Raw genomic sequence first — 22,045 nt, 5'->3', positions numbered from 1 at the left:
AAGGTCATGTAAAGTGCACCTTTTTTTTGGGATACATCATTCGTTCATGTGTGCTCTGCCTGAAAGCAGGTGATTGGCTCTTTTCTGTTGGTATTTTCTCCTAAACCATTTTCTTGGTCATTTTTACCTTGATTTAACAAAACATCAACTTAGGACACTTGAATGGCGTCTCTGTTCTTACTACATTCAGCATGCTTAAACTGAGGTTTGAAATATACACAGAAATACATCCTCACCTGATGACTTGGTGAGATTTGGATCCGGGCAGTCAGAGGCACAATGTCAGATTTTCTAGGAGGTAAATTCAAATGCTGCCCAATCTGCTTGCCTTCTGAATAGTCTTTATCAATTCTTTATTTGGCTTTGTTGTCTTGGGTTACAGGTAGAAGAAGAAGCAGGATCAGTGAGAGTTATTATCGTTACCATGGTGCTGGAAGAAGAGGGAAATGTTTCTGTAGTTGTCCGAATACGGCCACAAAATCAACGAGAGCAGGAGAGCAATAGTCGTGCAGTTGTAGAAGCAGTAGATGAAAACGTTCTGGTCTTTGACCCAAAGGAAGACACAAACGATGATGTGTTTTCTGGAACAAGGTTCAGAGACCGGGAGATGCCTCATCGGAAAAACAAGGATCTGAAGTTTGTGTTTGATAGAGTTTTTAATGAAACCTCTACACAGCAAGAGATATTTGAGTTCACGACAAAACCTATTTTGGAAGGCATTTTGAATGGATACAATTGCTCAGGTAAGGCTTAAAGCTTCATTACAGTTTGTATTGGAGCAAGTAACTTTATATTTTCAGAGTAAATGTACATTTGTGAATCTACACAGCTGCCTTGAGCTGCTAATTCAGTTCTGTGGTCAAAAGCACAACCTCTGCCATGTGTTAGACGAGGAAGTAGGTCCCAAATCCACCCAAGCCAGAATGGGAGCTATGGATTATGATTGTGGAGGCTCCAATTTCTTTCACATGGTTGACCAGGAATTTCCCACTCTCACCGCCTGCCGTTGGCAAGTTTTTGAAGGATTTGCAAGTTGATATCAAACATTTGGGCCACATTATGAACACACCTTTCTTGACCATCAACCCTGAGTGAGACTTGAAGCCAGAACCTCTGGCTCAGAGATGGGGAAACTACCCACTATGCCACAAGACCACCTCTTCACTTGAGTTAACCTTTTGGAATTCATTTCAGTCATTGTGTTGAAGCGTGCAGTTACATTACTGATAACAATCTTTGATGTAGACAATTAGCATAGGTAGTTGTGTTAAGATGATGTATTTGCTTATCTGTATATTTCATGTATTGCTTTAACCATAACCTAGGTGTGCAAAGGGGAACCAATTAATAAATTGTTCAGGCCAGCATATTTTAAATTCTGAGGCAGGTAGACTTTGCAGTCATTGATTTCACATTATCCCAGTATGTAATTTTAATCCCAACAACAACTGTCTCTTTCAGACACCACTTTGAGTCTTTTTTTGTCCCTTGAGATTACATATTAAGCAAATTGCGATGCAGTATAGTTTGGGTTAATTCATTCATTCATGGGTGGCACGGTGTCACAGTGGTTGGCACTATTGCCTTAGAGCTCCAGGGACCCGAGTTCAATTCCAGCTTTGGGTGACTAACTGTGTGGAGTTTGCACGTTCTCCCTGTGTCTGCGTGGGTTTCCTCTGGGTGCTCCGGTTTCGTCTCACATTCCAAAGATGTGCAGGTTAGGTAGATTGGCCATGTTAAACTGGTCCATAGTGTCCCAGGATTGTAGGTTAGGTGTTCTGGCCATGCTAAATTACCCCCTTACTGTCCCAGGGTGTGTGGGTTATAAGGGATTAGCAGGTTAAATGTGTAGGGTCATAGTGCATAGGGTCTGTTGGAGGGCCAATGCAGATTCAATGGGCTGAATGGCTTCCTCCTTCACTTTAGGGATTCTATGATACTACTTCCAGTTGTTTACAAAAGTCTACAATGGAACCTGTTCATGAATTGGACCATTTGCCCAGGGGGTGGGAAAATCTTATGTATCATGCATTTTCAATTAGCTTCCTCCCATTTCCTCCCCCACTCCCCACTGTCCCCTTTTTTTCTTTCATTTCTACAAGATAGTAGCTTATCTTGTTCAAAAATAAAATACAGAAGATGCTGAAAATTCTCAACAGGTTTGGCAGCATTCGTAGAGAGAAAAAGTGTTAACATTTCAGTCAATAACCTTTCATCAGAGCCAGTTCTGTTTCTCCACAACAGCCGTATCCCAGAATTTTCTATTTTATTTGTATTAAAACATAGATTTGATCATTTATTCCACTCAATTGAGTGCTAGCTTTAAAGCATTTCAGTAGCCAGAAAAACTAGTATTGTGCATCAAAGAAATTAACAGTATAAAGACTGTCAGAAAATATTAGATATGGCTTTAAAATTTAGAGTTTAAACTAAATCTGGTCAATGTTGCTTGAATTTAATAATAACCTCTGAAATACAGTCTGTCAATGATCAACAGCATAAATATGTTTGCAATTAATGCTGGAATGTTGAACTGTAATCAATGTTAACCCTTTCCATGATTGCTGTTTTATACTAAACCCCCCAAGGCAACATTGCAATCAATCCATTACAGGCTAGAAGTGTTGTAAGCAGAGAATTCGCAGCCAGTCACTTGAGTATTTTTGAACTTCTGTTATTTTGGTAGCTCACTTCAAACTAGCCTTAAAATCATTCTTGTTTACTATTAATATAAATTCCGTCAGCAATGGTCTGATGAGTTTATTTTGAAGATTTATAGAATAGCTTATCCATTATTCGTAGTTTGGTTCAATCAGGGTGAAGGCAAAATAAAGTCAACAGTGGTTACTTCTGACTCTGTCATTTTTGAGACAAGTAACACATAGTCATTAGTGCATTATTTTTCCATTTCTTTAAGAGTGACCATTTCTTTAAGTGTGACCACGTGTGCCTCAGGGATCGGTGCTGGGTTCACTGTTATTTGTCATTTATATTAATAATTTGGATGAAAATATAGGAGACATGGTTAGTAAGTTTGCAGATGACACCAAGATTGGTGGCATAGTGGACAGTGAAGAAAGTTATCTCCAATTGCAATGGAATCTTGATCAGTTGGGCCAGTGGGCTGATGAATGGCAGATGGAGCTTAATTTAGACAAATGTGAGGTGATGCATTTTGGTAGATTGAACCAGGGCAGGACTTACTCAGTTAATAGGGCGTTGGGAGAGTTACAGAACAAAGAGATCTAGAGGTACATGTTCATAGCTCCTTGAAAGTGGAGTCGCAGGTGGACAGAGTGGTGAAGAAGGCATTCAGCATCCTTGGTTTCATCAGTCAGAACATTGAATACAGGAATTGGGACGTCTTGTTGAAGTTGTACAAGATATTGGTAAGACCACACTTGGAATACTGTGTGCAGTTCTGGTCACCCTATTATAGAAAGGATATTATTAAACTAGAAAGAGTGCAGAAAAGATTTAATAGGATGCTAATGGGACTTGATGGTTTGAGTTATAAGGAGAGGCTGGATAGATTGCAACTTTTTTCTCTGGAGCGTAGGAGACTGAGAGGTAACCTTATAGAGGTTTATAAAATAATGAGAGGCATAGATGAGGTAGGTAGTCATATTTTTTCCCAAAGGCAGGGGAGTCTAAAGCTAGAGGGCGTAGGTTTAAGGTGACGGGAGAGATACAAAAATGTCCAGAGGGGTAATTTGTTCACACACAGGGTGGTGAGTGTCTGGAACAAACTGCCAGAGGTACAGTTTTGTCTTTTAAAAAGCATTTAGATAGTTACATGGATAAGATGGTTATAGAAGGATATGGGATTAGCTTAGGGGTTTAAAAAAAGGGCAGCATGGACAAGTTGGCCCAAAGGGCCTGTTTCCATGCTGCAAACCTCTGTGACTGAGTGACCCACAGTGAAGGCTTCATATGAAGTCCTTTTGAGCAGAAGTGCAATGTTATACAGCAGAATTAATTGGAATTATACCATTTGGTCTATTAAGTCTCTCCCATTTCCAGAATAGCAAGTATAGTTTGGTGATCGTGCTGATAATGGCTTATCTTTGTGTAATGTACCTGTAGCACTGTATCAAACTCCTTTTGAAAATCCACAGACACCATATCAACAGCATTGCCTTTATAAACCTTCTCTGTTACCACCTCAAAAAAATTAGTCAGACATGTTTTTTCCTTTAATGAGCCCATGCTAGCTTTCCTTAATTATCCTGCACTTGTCTAAGTGACTGATGATTTCGTCGCAAACTGTAATTTCTAGAAGTTTCCCTAGTGGAGTCAAATAAGCTGGTCCACAGTTGCCAGCATTATCCTTTTACCCCTCTTTTTTGAGGGTAACAAGGGGGCAACATTCTCAATTCTCCAGTCCTCTGGCACCGCCCTGTCTCAAGAAAGACTGGAAGATTATCACCAATGCCTCTGAAATTTCCACTTTGACCTCCCTCAGTATCCTTGGATGCATCTTATCTGGTTCCTTATCAAATTTAAGTAAAGATATCCTTTCTAACACAACCATCTCAATTGTAAATTCCTCAATATACCAGTTACCTCCTCTCTCAAATCTAGGGTAAAACTTCAGTGTAGTACTGAGATGGTAAACCTCTGCCTTCATTCACACCTAATGTTAAACTGAGGCTCTATCTTCCTTCTGAAATGGATAGAAATGATCCCAAAGCTTTATTTGAAAAGCAGGGATGTTTTCTCTTGTGTGTTGGCCAATATTTATCTCAAAATCTGTGATGCTGGTTCTCTGATTAACTTACACAGATTATCCAGACATTTGAGCCAAAAAGTGCACAATGGTATTTATGCTCGATTTGAATCTCCTTATATCCAATAATCAGCATTATTCTCTCTTCCCTTCTCCCTCATAGTTTCATAAGAACATAAGAAATAGGAGCAGGAGTAGGCCATCTAGCCCTTCGAGCCTGCCCCGCCATTCAATAAGATCATGGCTGATCTGTTGTGGCTCAGTTCCACTTTCCCGCCCTCTCCCCATAACCCTTAATCCCCTCTCTTATCAAAAACCCATCAACCCGCTTCTTAAAAATATTTAGCGAGGCAGCCTCCACCACTTCAACGGGCAGAGAATTCCAGAGATTCACCACCCTTTGAGTGAAGAAGTTCCTCCTCAACTCCGTTCTAAACCGCCTCCCCTTTATCTTGAGGCTGTGCCCCCTAGTCCTACTTATGGTTTCACTTATTTATTTATCACATTGCTTTTGTATGACCTTGTTGTTTGCAAGTTGTCTACTATATTTTCTATACTCAATTTAAAAATTAGTTGTAAGTTGGTTGTGGAGCACTTTGAAGTATGCTGAAGCCATGAGGCAAAAAGTGTAAGATTTCTTGTTCCTTTAACCATAGATTCGTAGAATCCCTACAGTACAGAAGGAGGCCATTCGTGTCTGCACTGACCACAATCCCACCCAGATTTTATTCCTGTAACCCCACGTATTTACCCAAGCCCTATTCCCATAACCCCACATATGCATCCTGCTGGTTTCCTCCCACAGCCCAAAGATGTGCGCATTAAGTTGAATGGCCATGCTAAATTGCCATTAATGTCAGGGAGACTAGCTAGGGTAAATACATGGAGTTATGGGGAAAGGGTCTGGGTGGGATTGTGGTCGGTGCAGACTTGATGGGCCAAATGACCAGGTTCTGCACTGTATAATTAGATGATTCTGTAATCCCCTGACACTAAGGGGCAATTTAGCATGGCCAATCCACCTAACCTGCACATCTTTGGACTGTAATAGGAAACCTGAGCACCAGGAGGAAACCCACACAGAGAATGTGCAAACTCCACACAGACAGTGACCCAAGGCCAGAATTGAACCCAGGTCCCTGGCACTGTGAGGCAGCAGTGCTAACCACTGTGCCATCCTGCAGTCCCTTCCTATCTCCCTGCCCTCTTTCATCCCCATTCTCCTTGCCCTTGCCCTGCCACTGACAGACAATCTTTTATAGATATAATTGTACCTAACTAGATTTTACATTATCCTTCTCTAAAGATATATAGTGATAGAATTCTCGCTTGACAAGGCAATACTACTTTATATCACAGTTATCCTTTCTTCTTGTGTTCATGTAGGAGCACTGAGCATTTCTAATGTGCTGTGCATTTTATTTTTCAGTCTTTGCTTATGGCGCAACAGGATCTGGGAAAACCCATACAATGTTGGGCAGTGCTGATCAGCCTGGTGTGATGTATCACACTATGGTGGACCTGTATGAAAGAATCGAAGAAATGAAAGATGAGAAAATATGTGAAGTTGCTGTTTCATACTTGGAGGCAAGTAGACTTTTTAAAAGAAAATACACTTAAGTGTAAGTATATTGATAGAACCTTATTGAATCCTGTTTAACATCACTTTCCCGTTATCAAGGGGAGGCAATAGCCTAGTGGTATTATCGCTAGACTATTAATTCGGAAACTCAGCTAATGTTCTGGGAAACTGGATTTGAACCTCGCCATGGCAGATGGTCAAATTTGAATTCAATTTTAAAAAACATCTGAAATTAAGAATTTACTGATAACCATGAAACCATTGTCGATTGTCAGAAAAATCCACCTGATTCACTAATGTCCTCCAGGGAAGGAAATCAGCCGTCCTTACCCGCTTTGGCCTATATGTGACTCCAGAGCCACAGCAATGTGGTTGACTTTCAACTGCCCTCTGAACAAGAGCAACAAGGAATGAGCAATAAATGCTGGCCAGCCAGTGATGCCCAAATCCCACAAATAAATAAATCCATTGTTTTGCAACAATTTATATCTACATATTGCTTTTAACATAACAAAATATTCATGCAGGCAGCACGGGGGATATTACTATGCAAAGCTACGCCAGGAGAAATATTAAAGATTTAAAGTTTATTTATTAGTGCCACAAGTAGACTGCAATGAAGTTACTGTGAAAATCCACACTTTAGCATGGTCAATACACCTAACCAACACATCTTTGGGATTGTGGGAGGAAACTGGAGCACCCGGAGGAAACCCATGCAGACATGGGAAGAATGTGCAAATTCCACACAGGCAGCAGTGCCGCAGTTGGCATCGTGGTGGTGCAGTGGTTATCACTGCTGCTTTACAGCTCCAGATTTCCAGCTTGGGTCACTATCTGTACAAAGTTTGCATGTTCTCCCCATGTCTGCGTGGGTATCTTCCGGGTGCTCCAGTTTCCTCCCACAGTCCAAAGATGTGCCGGTTAGGTACATTAGGCCATGCTAAATTACCCCTTAGTGTTCCACGAGGTGTAGATTAGAGAGATTAATGGGGTAAATATGTGGGGGATAGGACCTAAGTGGGATTGTTGTCGGTGCAGACTTGATGGGCAGAATAGCCTCCTTCTGTACAGTAAGGTTTTATGATCATTCATGATAATCAGAAGCTCAAAAGCTGGGGCAGCAATGTACTTCAAGGAGGACCTTGGAGGAGGTATGGAAGGAATTCCAGAGCTTGAGCCCTAAGGAACTGAAAGCTGGTCACTAATGTTGGAGCAATTATAATGTTACTTCAATTCAATTTGCCAGCAAAGAATTCATTAACTAATGCTACAGTCAATTTCCCTTCAGTGTGACTATTCTGTGTTGGTGACATCACAATGGAGTGTAATCAACTATTGATCTACTTACAACTCAAATTAAGCTGCCGTGTTGAAAGGGGTAGATGTTTTGTGAGCAGACTACAAACGATAATGGCTACTGGGAGAGGCTGGTTACAAGTAAGTTCCATTACTGGCTTATATAAGTGATCAGATCAAATGAACAATAGTCGAGACTGATGAAGAATAATTGTTCGTGTGTGAGAGAAATTCTCAGCAGAGCTCGTGGATGTTTGTAGCAGCAGGGCATGATTACTTGAGACTGAAGATTTTCATCTGTATCCAGCAGTATTGGGACTTTGCCTGGGTCCACAAATATTTTGTTTTTCCATCTTCTGGCCAATTTTGAAAACGGATCCCCATCAAATCCCAGTTCTATAAATAAAAATTCCACATAGTTCAGGCAACTTATATCAGTAAATGTTGATCCTCTGCGTGGTACTGAACGGCGATGGGTTAACTATTCAACCATTTTTCACTCCGTAGTCAAACTAAATAGCCTAAACTAGGCATTACATCACAGTGGTTGCATGGTGGCGTTCAAACTTGAAGCACTAACAATTCTGAGCACATAGGCTGTTGCCGTTGGCTGTGATGTCAACTGCTGCCAGAATATCTGAGCCAAATTGGAATAAATTAAGCTTTCACATGATCTTTTTTAAATGGGTAAATGAAATTAACAAGCAGCAGTCTCATCTTTGGGTTCATTCAGGTGATGGTTACAAACCATCGAGTTTTGATTCAAGTGGAATTCTGAATTCCCTGAGATTGCCATTTTGTAAACTCCTCCAAGCTTCATGGCTGCTATCAACCAAAGTGGTTTCACAAAGTTGCCTTTTAGTTGCTTCACATGAATAGAGCTGTAGGTAGCTAAGCCGGATTGCTGTGTAGGTATCATGTCTGATGTAGTAATGATTTTGTTTTAGCTGTTAAATTCATATCGACCATTGACATAAACTAGGATGAGTGTGAATTAATAATGTATTTGCCTTCATACTGTTACAAATATGTTGGCTGAATGCCGCCAGGTTTGAAATGCTACAAACTGTTACTCTGACAAGATTTAATACTATTACTATAGATTCTAGGAGATTAGCTACCAGTGAGAAATAGGAAGCTTTCAAATTCAGCAAATACAGAAAAGCTACGTCTTGGAGCATGACTTCAAGGAACTAGCAATTCTCTATGTTGATTGTATGTTTCATTAAGCAGAAACAGCACTTTGATTCCGTTTCTGTGGAGCTGGCTAACGGTTTTTATGCATAGCCTTAAGTAGCCTTGCCATTTTGTTCAATAAAAACCCTCAGCTGTTCTCCTTTCTGTACTAAAATAATCAGAAATGTTGGTGCCCATTTTAAATTACCATGTTCTGCTGTTAGATGGGGAATGAAGGGACAGTGAAACAAGATGTGTAGTGTTTAACCACATCTGTGAAATAACAGTGTGTTTCAAATTCTGGGATCAGTCAGAGATAGATTGCAGAAACGATTGCAGACCATGCTGTGGCACAACTGGCAGGTTCATTTTAGAAGTTTTGCTCTTGGACGTTTGACGTTGACAATGTTTATGCCATCTATGTACAAAAATATATAATCATCTTGCAAAGTACAGACACTACATGATGAGGGTTAAATAGAACTGGAGTAAGGAGAAAAAAAAGGACCTGGGAGTTGTTACATCATAACAGGAACAGAATAACTGGTGACCCAGACAGGACTAGTAAAGGAGGTAAACCAATGTTTAACTGCTGAACAGGTCTAAATGTGTTTTTTTTCTTAAAATTCTTGCTTGATAACTTTTTTCACAGATTTATGTTAATTGGGCTCTTGCCCTCTTGTGTGTTGTAGTTAGAAGTTGAGTGCATGTTCTCCCAGCTGACACACAACTTGCATTTATACAGCACTTCTAAAGCAGTAAAATGTTCCAAAGTGTTTCACAGGACCAGTATTAACACAAACAGTCTGCAGAACTTCCTCCTCCATCTTCACTCATTCTCAGTCCCTTCTGTCCTGAAGGTTGCATTGTTGATTGCTCATTTCAGCCTAGTCTATTATGACTTATCATGCCATAAAACATGCAACCTAATGTAATCATTTTGTGCTTTCCGTTTGTCCTGAACCATGCACTAAATTGACAGTTTGCTGAAGTTGCATTTTGTCCAATTTTAATTGTTCCACTCAAGGAAGCTCTCTAACCTAGGTTTGTTCTTTTAAGATAAATACTAAAAATAGGTAAAAATCTGACATGGTTGCCTTGTAATTTCTGATTGTTGATTATTCCATGTTATAGAAAAGGAGAGGGTAGGAATATTGGTCCATTTCAACAGAAGGCTGGCTAAATATTATCGATGCAAAATATTTAATTATTGTAGCTACATTCTTGCTTTCCATAACAAGTTCATGGCTTTTTAATTTTCTTGGTACCTCAGGTTTTGAGGATCTAATTCTCAGTGGCGCGTACATGTGCATATTCCAAAATTGAGCTACAAGTTTGAGTCTTATCAAGCAGAAATCGCGATCTTGTGGTCAGTCATAATGATGTATATTGCAAGGACAGATTTGTATCAGGTTTTTAATTGATGCTCAATGTGATTGCCGTGCACTTTGTACATGACATTGCGGTTATTTTCTAGGTCATTCTTAAGTTGTAAACTATATAAGCATTAGTTCTTGTAATTATCAGAGATTTTGAGAGATTTGTTATTCCCTATAGTTGCAGTTTCTACATTCTCTATCCTTTCAGTTCTGACAGAGTCTATGGACTCGAAACATTAACTTGTTTTTCCCCTGATAGAAGCTGGCAAACCTGCTAAGTTTTTCAAGCATCCTTTGTTCTTGTTTCATTGCCCGGAGGGCTGTCTTCAGTAATTGTAACTTTCACTGAGAAAATGATTGAAAGTGCAAGTAGCAAATTCACATTTATAATGTACCAAGTATTTATATAATGGGCACACATTTATCTGATGATCCATCCTCAGTCAACAACATATACATACACTTTGTGACATTGTTGTTAGACTTTGTTAGATGAAATCGTCTAATGAACAGGATGTTCCCACATATCAATCCAAACATGTTTAATAGAATATAATTATTAATACTACAATATTTATACTGGAATGTTTTGTTTTACTAGAATTTAATTTTCTATGGTTTGAATCCTTTTTTCTGCAGGTTTAAGCTAGCACATATTGGAGGGAGATGGTGGCATATAGGTAATGTCACTGGGCTAGTAATTCACGGACCCGGTTTAAACCTCTGGGCATACACACAGGTTCAGATACCACCAGAGCAACTGATAGAATTTAAGTTCAATTAATAAAATTTGATTTATTATTTCACATGTATTAACATACACTGAAAAGTATTGTTTCTTGCGCGCTATACAGACAAACATACCATTCATAGAGAAGGAAACGAGAGAGTGCAGAATGTAGTGTCACAGCCATAGCTAGGATGTAGGGAAAGAACTTAATGCAAGGTAAGTCCATTCGAAAGTCTGACGGCAGCAGAGAAGAAGCTGTTCTTGAGTCGGTTGGAACGAGACCTCAGACTTTTGTATCTTTTTCCCGAAGGAACAAGGTGAAAGAGAGAATACCTGGGATGCATGGGGTCCTTAATTATGCTGACTGCTTTGCTGAGGCAGCAGGAACTATAGACAGAGTCAATGGATGTGAGGCTGGATTGCGTGATGGACTGGGCTACATTCATGACCTAAAATTTGGAATTGAGAGCTAGTCTCTCAGTGACTATTGAACTATCATTACATGAATTAAGAGCAGGAGTAGGCCCCTCAAGCCTATTCCACCATCCAGTAAGATCATGGATGATCTGATTGTAACCTCAACTCCACATTCCTGCCTTTTACCCCCTTGCCTATCAAGAATCTATCTACCACTTTTAAAAAAATTTGAAGATTCTGTTTCTACTGCTTTCCAAAGGTTCCAAACGCTCAGAACCCTCAGAGAGAAAAAAAACTCCTCAGCTCTGTCTGAAATGGATTCTTATTCTAGATTCTCCCACAAGAAGAAACATCTCCAATTTCAGCCTGGCAAGACCCTCAGGACCTTATGTTTCAATCAATTTGCCTCTTATGCTTCTGATCTCGAGTCAGTAAAAGCTTAACCTGAGCAACATTTACTCATAAGACAACCTCCCATTCCAGGTATTAGTCTAGTAATCCTTCTTTGAATTGCTTCCAACACTTTTGCATCCTTCCTTAAATAAGGAGATGAATGCTGTGCACAGTACTGCGGATCTGGTTTCACCAATATCTGTGTAACTGAAGTATAACCACCCTCCTTTTGTATTATGTTCCCCTCACAAACAACACCATTCTATTAAACATCCATGTATATTTGTAAGAATCCATCTGATTCACCAGCACTCTTCAGGAAGGAAATCTGTCATCCTTTCCTGGTCTGGCCAGATTTACAGCAATGTGGGTGACTCTTAACTGCCCTCTGAAACGACCTAGCAAGGCGCTCAGTTCAAGGATGGTCTTGGATGGGGAAAAATTCCTGGCCTTGCCAACAACATCAACATCCCATGAAAGAATAAATAAATATAGTGTAAGTAATGTACTGTAACAAGGTAGTATTCCATGATATCTATTATTAGTAGGTAATAGCTAATATTTACAGGAATTAAAACTGGATTACTGTATTTTGCATTAGAATCTGCTGATCTTTTTGTCAGCAAATGGGCCATGACTGAGTGATAAATCAAGGCCTTGCCTGCAGTGCACCTATTGTCCTTGCATAAATGAACGAGTCTATTCTGGGTGTACAGTTATTGCATCCTGGCTTTGTATTTTTAAAAACTTTTACTCCATTCTTAAATTTATAAAGGCAATGTGCAGAGTAGGCCAGGCTGACCCAAATCCACCTCCTTGCTTGCTCCAAAAGCCCAATTCAAATTGAATCCAATTCATGGTCCCCACAAAAGAGACATACAAGATCCAAACTGACAAGAAAAGGCATTGCACCCCATCTTGGGCTTGATCTGATGCTTGATTTCGGCCAAAAAGCTACGAAGCGATTCAAACTATAAAAGGTCGTAAATGTAGCCAATCCATCATGCAAATCAGCCTCCCATCCATTGACTCTGCCTACACTGTCCGCTGCCTCAGTAAAGCAGCCAGCATAATTGAGGACCCCATGCACCCTGGGCATTCTCTCTTCCACCTTCTTCCATTGAGAAAAAGATGCAGGAGCCTGTGGTTGTGTACCAAACAATACAGGAACACCTTCTTCCCTGCTGCCATCAGATTTTTGAATGGACCTACCCTGCATTAAGTTGATCCTTCTCTACACCCTAGCTATGGCTGTAACACTACATTCTGCATCCCTCCTTTCCTTCTCTATGAACAGTATGCATTGTCTGTACAGTGTGCAAAAAACAATACTTCTCTCTGTATACCAATATATGTGACAATAATAAATCGAATCAAAAACAAATCACCCTGCCAGGTAAATATTGTTTATTTGGAGAGACATTACTGTTCTTCTGAGGTTTTTTTTTCAATTTTCTTCTTGCATTATCCTAAGAGCATGATATTTTTCAGTAAGTGTTTTGAGCTTTTAAGTAAAGTTCTTTCCCAAATGAGAAACGATCTTGGATTCTCCAGGAAAAGGTTTCAGGTTAAGAAGATCCGATTGTAATGCAAAATACAGTTATCCAGTTCTAATTCCCGTAAATACTAATTATTACCTACTAATAATGGATGTTATGGAATACTACTTGTTATAGTATACATTACTTGTGCCTTATTTATTCTTTCATGGGATGTTGGTGTTGTTGGCAAGGTCAGGAATCTTTCCGCATCCAAAACCATCCTTGAACTGAGCATCTTGCTGTGTCGTTTCAGAGGGTAGTTAAGAGTCATTGCTGTTGATTGGGCCAGACCAGGAAAGGATGGTAGATTTCATTTCAAAAGGACTTTTCCTGAGACAAAAAAAACGCATATTTAGTTTCCTTCACTCTTTTTTTTTGTTCTCAATATATTCAATGTTATTCATTACCTATTGTAAAAGCTGTACATGTTTTACGCCAACCATGGCATTAAAAATTTGATCTCATTGTATTTGTCTGTGGTTTTTATCGTTGAGGTCAATTAATTTGGTGTTGAGCAAGGATCAGTTTAAGAAAGAATTTGTCTGATTTGTGTTGCTCAATGTGACAATCAATGCCTTTTGCTCCTGAGCCATTTGGTATTAAGTGTATTTGTTTTTTTCCCCTCTTTGCCAGGTGTACAATGAACAGATTCAAGACTTGCTTGAACCTAAAGGCTCACTGGCAGTAAGAGAGGACCCTCAGAAAGGAACAGTTGTCCAAAGACTAAGCTTTCATCAGGTAGGAGTCATGGTCATTGTGATGTTTGCAAGCACCCAGCTGCTTTTTATCATTTCACTGTTATCAATATATGCATCAATAAGTCATGTTTAACATAAATTATATGTGCCCCATAATTTCAATTTATCATAGGCTCAATCTTTAAGTGGTAAGAATGGTTTTTGGAGCATCCGGAAAATTTGGTTTAACCATGTTTAAGAAATATTTTCCAAGATTTTGCATTATATGGTGAATTAGTGTGTATTTTTATATTCTTTAAAGGTACCAAATATACACCGGCATGTGCCTGTTGGGCCAAAACATAGTTCTGGGAATAGGGGAGAGGAGTAAATGTTTCTGTACTGTAAGGTAATACATTGTAAAGATTTGAATACAAGTAGGAGTAGCCTTTTGAATTAATTCTGTTTGGCCCATCTGAGTCTATACCCAAGCATGGTATCTTAACCAGGCACTCTTCTCCGCCTTATCCCCATAACCACACACACTTACCATGGCTATTGCAACTAACTTACATAGCTTGGGACACAAAGGGGCAATTTATCATGACCAAGCCTCCTAACCTGCACATCTTTGAATTGTGGGAAGAAATAGGTGCCCTCAGAGGGAACCCATACTGACAGATGGAGAATGTGCAAACGCCACAACTCAGGCATCCACGGTTCGAACTGAACCCGAGTCTCTGGCACTGTGAGGCAGTCGTGATACCACTGTGTCACCGTGCTGCCCATAATTGGCCTTTCATTTAAGTATATGAGAAAGTGCTGGAAAATCTCAGCAAGTCTGGCAGCATCTGTAAGGAGAGAAAAAAGCTGACATTTTGAGAGCAGATGACCCTTTGTCAAAGCTTTATAAGCATATGTTGTACTTTTTAAAATTTTTGGCATGAATTAATTACTATTCTCACCATCTAACTTTAAGAGCTGGTTGGGGTTGGGTACGATGTGTAATATAACAATCGAGGCCATCCAGCTATTCAGATACCACACAGCGAACCTGAGTTAGGGTCGTAGAGAGTTAGGGAGGGAATCTGAAGCATAGAATTCGCATAGCCGATGACATAACGGGCGAAGTTGGATAAAGAGGAAGGGATGCATGCTCAAGAAGCCAGCAAGGAACATTGTTCTGGGAATAGGGGAGAGAAGTAAATGTTGTAGAATTCCTGAAGGTTGCTGAAATAGATAGGGATGGGGCCACACTGGGATCTAAGCATATGTATGTGAATTCCAAATTAAAGGCATCGAGAGGCTGGGAATGAATGTATATTAAATATGAAAAAAAAAGTGTATCTTGGTGTAGGGTAGGTTAAATTTTGGATGAGCTTAGGTTTGTAGAGGCTGGGCAGGTGAACATTGGAATCATCAAATCAGGATGGGGCAAAGACACAGGTGTGAATTTCAGTAGTATTTTTGGCAGAGGCAGTCAATGTTCCAGAGGTGGAAGAAAGCCACCTTTTTAGTGGGGATATGCATGGAGTGGGCAGTTCAGGATAGGCGTAATTATTAAACAGAATAAGCTGGTTGACATGACAAAATATTGAATTGGACTATAGTTACATTTGAAAACACTTCACAAAGATGCACATATAAACTAAATAGACTGTTAGCTGGGAGGAATATGGTAAAAGAATGTTAATTGCTGAATGGACTCCTGTGTAAACTGCAACTACTTCCTTTTGCAGTAAAGATTGGATGATGACTTAGGATACTGATCAGACTACTATGGATATTTGTGTTCAGCAATCTGATAGGTTAAGGGCCATACATTGCCTAGTGTCATTACACTCAATAACCAAAGGGTTGCAAGCTAAACATGATGATTTAAGTGAATTGTGAAAGTCACAAATGTGACCATATATGGGAAATTAAGTTAATATTCAAAAGGGGAAAAAAATCTCTTGATATTCGTCAGTTTGGGAGAACAAGAGACAGCGTCCAAACCCAGCCAGCTGTCCCAAGCATGTGAGGCTGCAATCAATTGCTAAATTACTTTTCGTTTTAGAATAAGTCTGAGAGATTCCTGTTTGCTGCCTGTTCACGATATGTGCAGACCTTTTGATTTAACCAAAGTGATGTTGAACAGACCCCTCATTAGGGGCTTAAACTGAACACTTTCTAAGAGATTGTGTTTTATGTCATTAACCTGATTGTGTTAAACTAGACATTTCAGTATTTGCTCATCTGTATTTGAGGTTAAGGATATATGACAAATGTCCTATATAATCTCTACTTAAAAGCTGTAGACAGTAGACTCTTAGATAAACCTGGCAGAATGCCAAAATGGCAGGTAAGCTACTTTACAGAAGACAATATCTGGGGAGGGAGATGGAATGGTGTTTTAGATCCAGTCTAAAGAGAACAGTTTCCATCTACCCAGCATTTAAATTGAGGAAAGTTTGAATTATCCAGGATAGGATGTCAAACAAATGGAAAACTCAGAAGCAATGGAGTGGTCGAAAGATGTGAAGAGTTTGAGCTGGCTGTTGTCACTATAAATATGGAGACTGACCCCATGGCTTTAGATGATGCCACAATGACCAGCTATTGTTAGGGTTGCTATGGCTACATTCAAACTGAACCAGGGCAGGTCCAACAGAGTTGGACAGTTAAGGAGAATGTTGGACAAGGATAGTTTGATCGACTGTGCCAAAGGATGCAGAGGTTGATGAGGATAAGTGTTCACTATGTGCCCTGTCACAGAATATTGATTGTTCCTTCAAAGGGACCTGTTTCAGAGTCATGATGGACGAAAACATGATTGGAGAAATTCAAGCATGGAGTTGCAACAAAGGATTTGATTTGATTTATCATTATCACACGTATTGGTGTGCCTCAGGGATCTGTTTTGGGGCCACTGCTGTTTGTAATTTTTATAAATGATCTGGATGAGGGTATAGAAGGATGGATTAGTAAATTTGCTGATGACACCAAAGTCGGAGGAGTGGTAGATAGTGAAGAGGGGTATCATAGTTTACAGAGAGACTTGGACAAGTTGCAGAGCTGGGCCGAGAGGTGGCGGATGGAGTTTAATGCGGAAAAGTGTGAGGTAATTCACTTTGGCAGGAATAACTGATGTGTAGAGTATAGGGCTAACGGTAGGACTCTGAATAGTGTTGACGAACAGAGGGATCTAGGTGTATATGTGCATAGATCCCTGAAAGTTGGAAATCAAGTCGATAAGGTTGTTAGGAAGGCATACGGTGTCTTGGCGTTTATTGGTAGGGGGATTGAATTTAGGAGCCGCAACGTCATGTTGCAACTGTACAAAACTCTGGTGCGGCCGCACTTGGAGTATTGTGTACAGTTCTGGTCCCCACGTTATAGGAAGGATGTGGAGGCATTGGTGCAGAGGAGGTTTACCAGGATGTTGCCTAGTATGGAGGGAAGGTCCTATGAGGAGAGACTGAGGGATTTGGGGTTGTTTTCGTTGGAAAGAAGGCGGCTAAGAGGAGACCTTATTGAAACATACAAGATGATTAGAGGTTTAGATAGGGTGGACAGTGATAGCCTTTTTCCTCGGATGGAGAAAGCTAGCACGAGGGGACATGGCTTTAAATTAAGGGGTGGTAGTTATAGGACGGATGTCAGAAGTAGGCTCTTTACCCAGAGGGTGGTGGGAGAATGGAATGCCCTGCCTGCTGCAGTTGTAGATGCGCCTAGTTTGGGGGCGTTTAAGAGGTCCATGGATAGGTTTATGGATGGAAAGGGATTGATTTAGGTTAGAGGGTCATTGCTTTTCTCTTAATTGGTCGGCGCAACATCGTGGGCCGAAGGGCCTGTTCTGCGCTGCTATGTTCTATGTTCTATGTATTGGCATGCAATAAAAAGTATTGTTTCTTATATGCTGTACAGAGAAAGCATACTGCTCAAAGAGTACACAAGGGCTAAGGAAGGGAGAGGGTACAGAATATAGTGTTGCAATTACAGATAGGGTTCATAGGAAGATCAGATTGACAATAATATATATACAAAGGTCTGAAGGCAGCAGAGAAGAAGCTGTTCTCAAGTTGGTTGGTAGACGATCTCAGACTTATGCGTGGGATCCTTGATTACGTGGCTGTTTGTCCAAGGCAGCGGGAAGTATAGGTGAAGCTGATGGATGGGAGGCTGGTTTGCATGATGGACAGGGTTTCATTCACACTGATGTCTCAGCCATTATTTATCTCTTAATCAATATCTCCAAAACTGACCATCTGGCCATTATCGCAGGTTCACTATGTACATATTGGCTGCTGCATCTCTATTACAACAATGTAATAAAGCACATATCATTGTCTGTGATGTGCTTTCAGAAGTCCAGTGGTCATAAAAGACACTATATAAATGCAAACCCTTTTTATACTGGGGATTAAATGGAAAGAGGAGGATTGGGCAAAATCAACACTTTTCTAAGATGCTGTAAGTTATCAATGACATTTAATAGCAAAGTGCAGAGACATTTACACTTTATTAATAAATCTATACCTGAGACATGAAAGGGTAGCAACTTGGCATTAAAATTGCTTCCTCGTTCATTTAAAAGGGAACGCCAGTATTTGTTACCCATGACTATTTGGTTATGTATTCTGCTTGACCTAATAATGTTAAGCTTTTGGACCTAAATATTTATGCACTTGCTCAATATACAAGCAATAACACACTAGAAATCACTGATAAATGTTTGTGTAAACCCTTTCAGAAAAATAACAACTTTCTGAATTAAAAAGCTATTTTCTTAAGGACTTTTTGTCTATTCCTGCAGCCCAAATCTGCCAAAGAGCTTTTAGAGATGTTGGCAAATGGAAACCTGAACAGGACACAACATCCAACTGATGCAAACGCCTCATCCTCACGATCCCATGCTGTCTTTCAGGTGAAATAAAATTGTTGTTCTGTTAAAATATTTCCACTCTTCGTGTCATCCACAGGACCTTTTAAGAATTTTTAGGATTGTGAGTGCAAATGTAATTGGGTAAACCTCAGACCAGTTGTAAATTATTTTAATTATTTTACTATCAGCATTCACACCTCACTAGTTGCTCTTCTGTTGTGACCCTATTAGTCTCGGGTGTGTGCTGCAATATGTGGTTGCTTGAAGCTGGTACATTGAATAGCAGCATGCTACAACAATGTGCTGCAGAGTTCTGCATTGGTGCCTTACAAACTCACTGGGAAGGCTGATAATCCTTGCCTTTCTGAAAGTTCAGAGGGTAATGCTAGAAGCCACTGACTGGCATGTGAGACAAAATTACATTATAAATGAGATGTAATGGGATCCATAAAATCAAATGCTTGGTCAAAATAAAAAGCAGTTAACTTTTAGTGCATTGTTTTATAGATGTGAAGGTGTAAGAACTGATAGTATTTGTTGTGATTAAAAGTGAGACTGAATGTGTCTGGGTGATGATTGTATTTTGTGACGCTTCCTTATTTTTGTTAAACAACACAGGTCTATGTGAAACAACAAGATCGTATCGCCAGCATCAGCAAGAATTTGCGGATTGCTAAGATGTGCTTGATTGATTTGGCTGGATCAGAACGTGCCAATGCAACAAAGGCCCAGGGAGAACGGTTTAGAGAGGGAGCAAATATAAACCGCTCACTGCTTGCATTAGGAAATGTAATTAACTCACTGGCAGACAATAAGGTACAGCAGGCTTCTTAAAAAAAAAAGTGGCATAGTTTTCATTAAATCTGATTTTGGTAAACCTTTTGGAACAAAGACATACCATAAGTGATCAATGTGTTAAAACACATGGCTTTGATACCTGTATGTAATGGCAAAAGTTGGGTGTGCCACTTGTCACTTAAAAGTGACGGGTTAGCCAAATGCCTTTACTATAAGACTGGTAACTTGAGACACAAATAAGATAGTCAAATATGTTGTTTAAAAAATGATGATCTTTATTTAAATAAATAACAAAGTTTAACAGTAATGGCTATGAAGACAGAAGCATGAGTAAAACAGCTGTTGCTTGTCGAACGCTGCAGACTGAAAAGTCCTCAAAAACCTGCACATGCTCAGAACTTCAACAGATGCCAGGAAAACAGCTACATAGGAGAAAGGATTAAGAACACTATATTCAAAATAGCACTAGCAAAGACCGCTCTTTGAAGAGCTACTCTATTTAGAGTTAAGAATCACAGCCTGATTACTCATTATAATATCCCTACAGTGCAGAAGAGGGCCATTTGGCCTATCGAGTCTGCACTGACCGCAACCCCGCCCAGGCCTTAATCCCATACCCCGCATATTTACCCTTCTAATCTCCCTGACACCAAGATCAATTTAGTATGGCCAATCAACCTAACCTGCAAATCTTTGGACTGTGGGAGGAAACCAGAGCACCCACAGGAAACCCATGCAGACATGGGGAGAATGTGCAAACAGCACACAGACGGTGACCCGAGGCTGGAATTGAACCCGGGTTCCTGGTGCTGTGAGGCAGCAGTGTTAACCGCTGTGCCATTGTGGCGCCGCCACCACCCCCACCCCAGCCCAGGAAGTTTCAATTTTTGTTTTTTTTTAAATTTCCCTCAAGCCCAATGGCTGGCCCCGATCATTGACCTCTCTTCCTCTGTCACTGCAGAGTGGCAATGGACCCTGCACCCTTGGCACTGCCCAGTGGGCAATGCCAAGATGCTTCCAGGGCATTCCCACTTTTCCCCCCTTACCCCAACCTCCTAGGAGGCCTCGATGACCCTCCCTTTACTCCAGCAGGGTCGAGCCACCAGCTCCCGCTAGTGGGGAGCTATTGTAAACCCTACTGGAGTGAAACAGTCCTGGCATGGGGGAAAGACTCTAGAGGGCCTGGACACTGTACTGGTTTCCAGCACAGAACTGATGTTGTCGTAAATCCGGTGGCCAGAGATTCGCAGAGGCCATGGCGCCCAGAGGGAAGCCTGCTAAATGGCTTCCGCTTGTGTTTCCCGGCCCGCTACATTACTAAAGCAGCACAGCAGGTTGGGAGAATCGGCCCCAACAATTTGTATTTGTATGGTGCCTTTAATGTAATAGAATGCCTGAGGACACTTCATAGAAACGTTATAAAGAAAATTTTGACCAAGCCACCAAAACAGATAATAGGGCAGAATGGCTTGGTCAAAGTAGTAGGTTTTAAGCAGCACTTTAAAGTAGGAAAGAGAGGTGGAAAACTCACAGACGGAATTCCATTTCCTAGGACTGGGACAGCTGAAGCACCAATAGTGGAGCAAATAAATTTGTGTCATGGTCCTTTGTCTAAGATCAAGTGTAGTTTTGCTGACCCACACTTAATAGAAGTCAATGAGGTCACACTGAGGCTCCTATCAGTGTAGACCATGTAGTTTGAGCCTAAGGCAGGGCTGGCTGTTGTCAGTTTGGTTTTGTAATGTCTTGCTGGTAGAGACTTTGGATATAACTAATAACTAAAATTTAAAAAAAAAATAAAATTGTGGTTGCTCAAGAGGCTAGAATTGGAGGAGCTGAGCTATCCAGAGAGGATTGTGGAGCTGATGGGGATTATGGAGATTGGGAGGGGTGACCTCAGGAGGGATTTTAAAACAGGAATGAAAATATTAAGGGTAAGGAATTGCTGAAAGCGCTTCTTGCCAATGCTTATCCTTCAACCACTCAGCACTAAAGTGATTCTCTGGCCATTATTTAATTCCCTTTGCAGGAGTTTGCTGTGCACAAATTGACTGCCAGGTTTCTTACATTACAACAGTAACCACGTCAAAAAATACCTCATCAGCTGTAGAATGTTCTGGGGCATCATACAATATGAAAAGAGTTACATAAATGCAAGCTATTACATATTTTCTATACAAGTTGATATTAAACTTAGTAGTGATCAATCAAGTTGAATTTTGACACAAGTCTGAATTATCAGAAATGTTATTACAACACCAAAACAACATGTTTCTTGCATGCAACACATCCATAAACATCCACTCCCTCCACCACTGATGCTCAGTAGCAGCAGTGTGTACTATCCACAAGATGCACTGCAGCAATTCACCAAAGATCCTTAGACGGCACCTTCCAAAATTCTCAACCATTTCAATCTAGAAGGACAAGGACAACAGACCCATGGAAACACCACCA

At 40.4% G+C, this 22,045-nt stretch overlaps 1 protein-coding gene across 1 annotated transcript in view; it reads left to right on the top strand.

Annotated features, from left to right (window-relative positions):
* Nucleotides 1–392: 392 nt before the first annotated feature.
* The window catches only part of LOC145361591 (kinesin-like protein KIF18A), a 79,021-nt gene continuing 57,368 nt past the window's right edge, over nucleotides 393–22,045 (top strand). Inside the window, exons 1-5 of the mRNA XM_080217437.1 lie at nucleotides 393–743; nucleotides 6,159–6,316; nucleotides 13,880–13,984; nucleotides 18,722–18,832; nucleotides 19,409–19,606. Of these exons, the coding sequence (XP_080073563.1) occupies nucleotides 425–743; nucleotides 6,159–6,316; nucleotides 13,880–13,984; nucleotides 18,722–18,832; nucleotides 19,409–19,606 (891 nt within the window). The 5' untranslated portion in view covers nucleotides 393–424. The remainder of the gene's footprint in view (nucleotides 744–6,158; nucleotides 6,317–13,879; nucleotides 13,985–18,721; nucleotides 18,833–19,408; nucleotides 19,607–22,045) is intronic.

Source organism: Carcharhinus amblyrhynchos, chromosome 35 (genome assembly GCF_965287045.1).
Source record: "Carcharhinus amblyrhynchos chromosome 35, sCarAmb.v2.hapA, whole genome shotgun sequence".
Lineage (NCBI taxonomy): Eukaryota > Metazoa > Chordata > Chondrichthyes > Carcharhiniformes > Carcharhinidae > Carcharhinus > Carcharhinus amblyrhynchos.
Note: the sequence above shows the minus strand (reverse complement) of the source record. Positions and strands in the feature narration are given on the sequence as shown.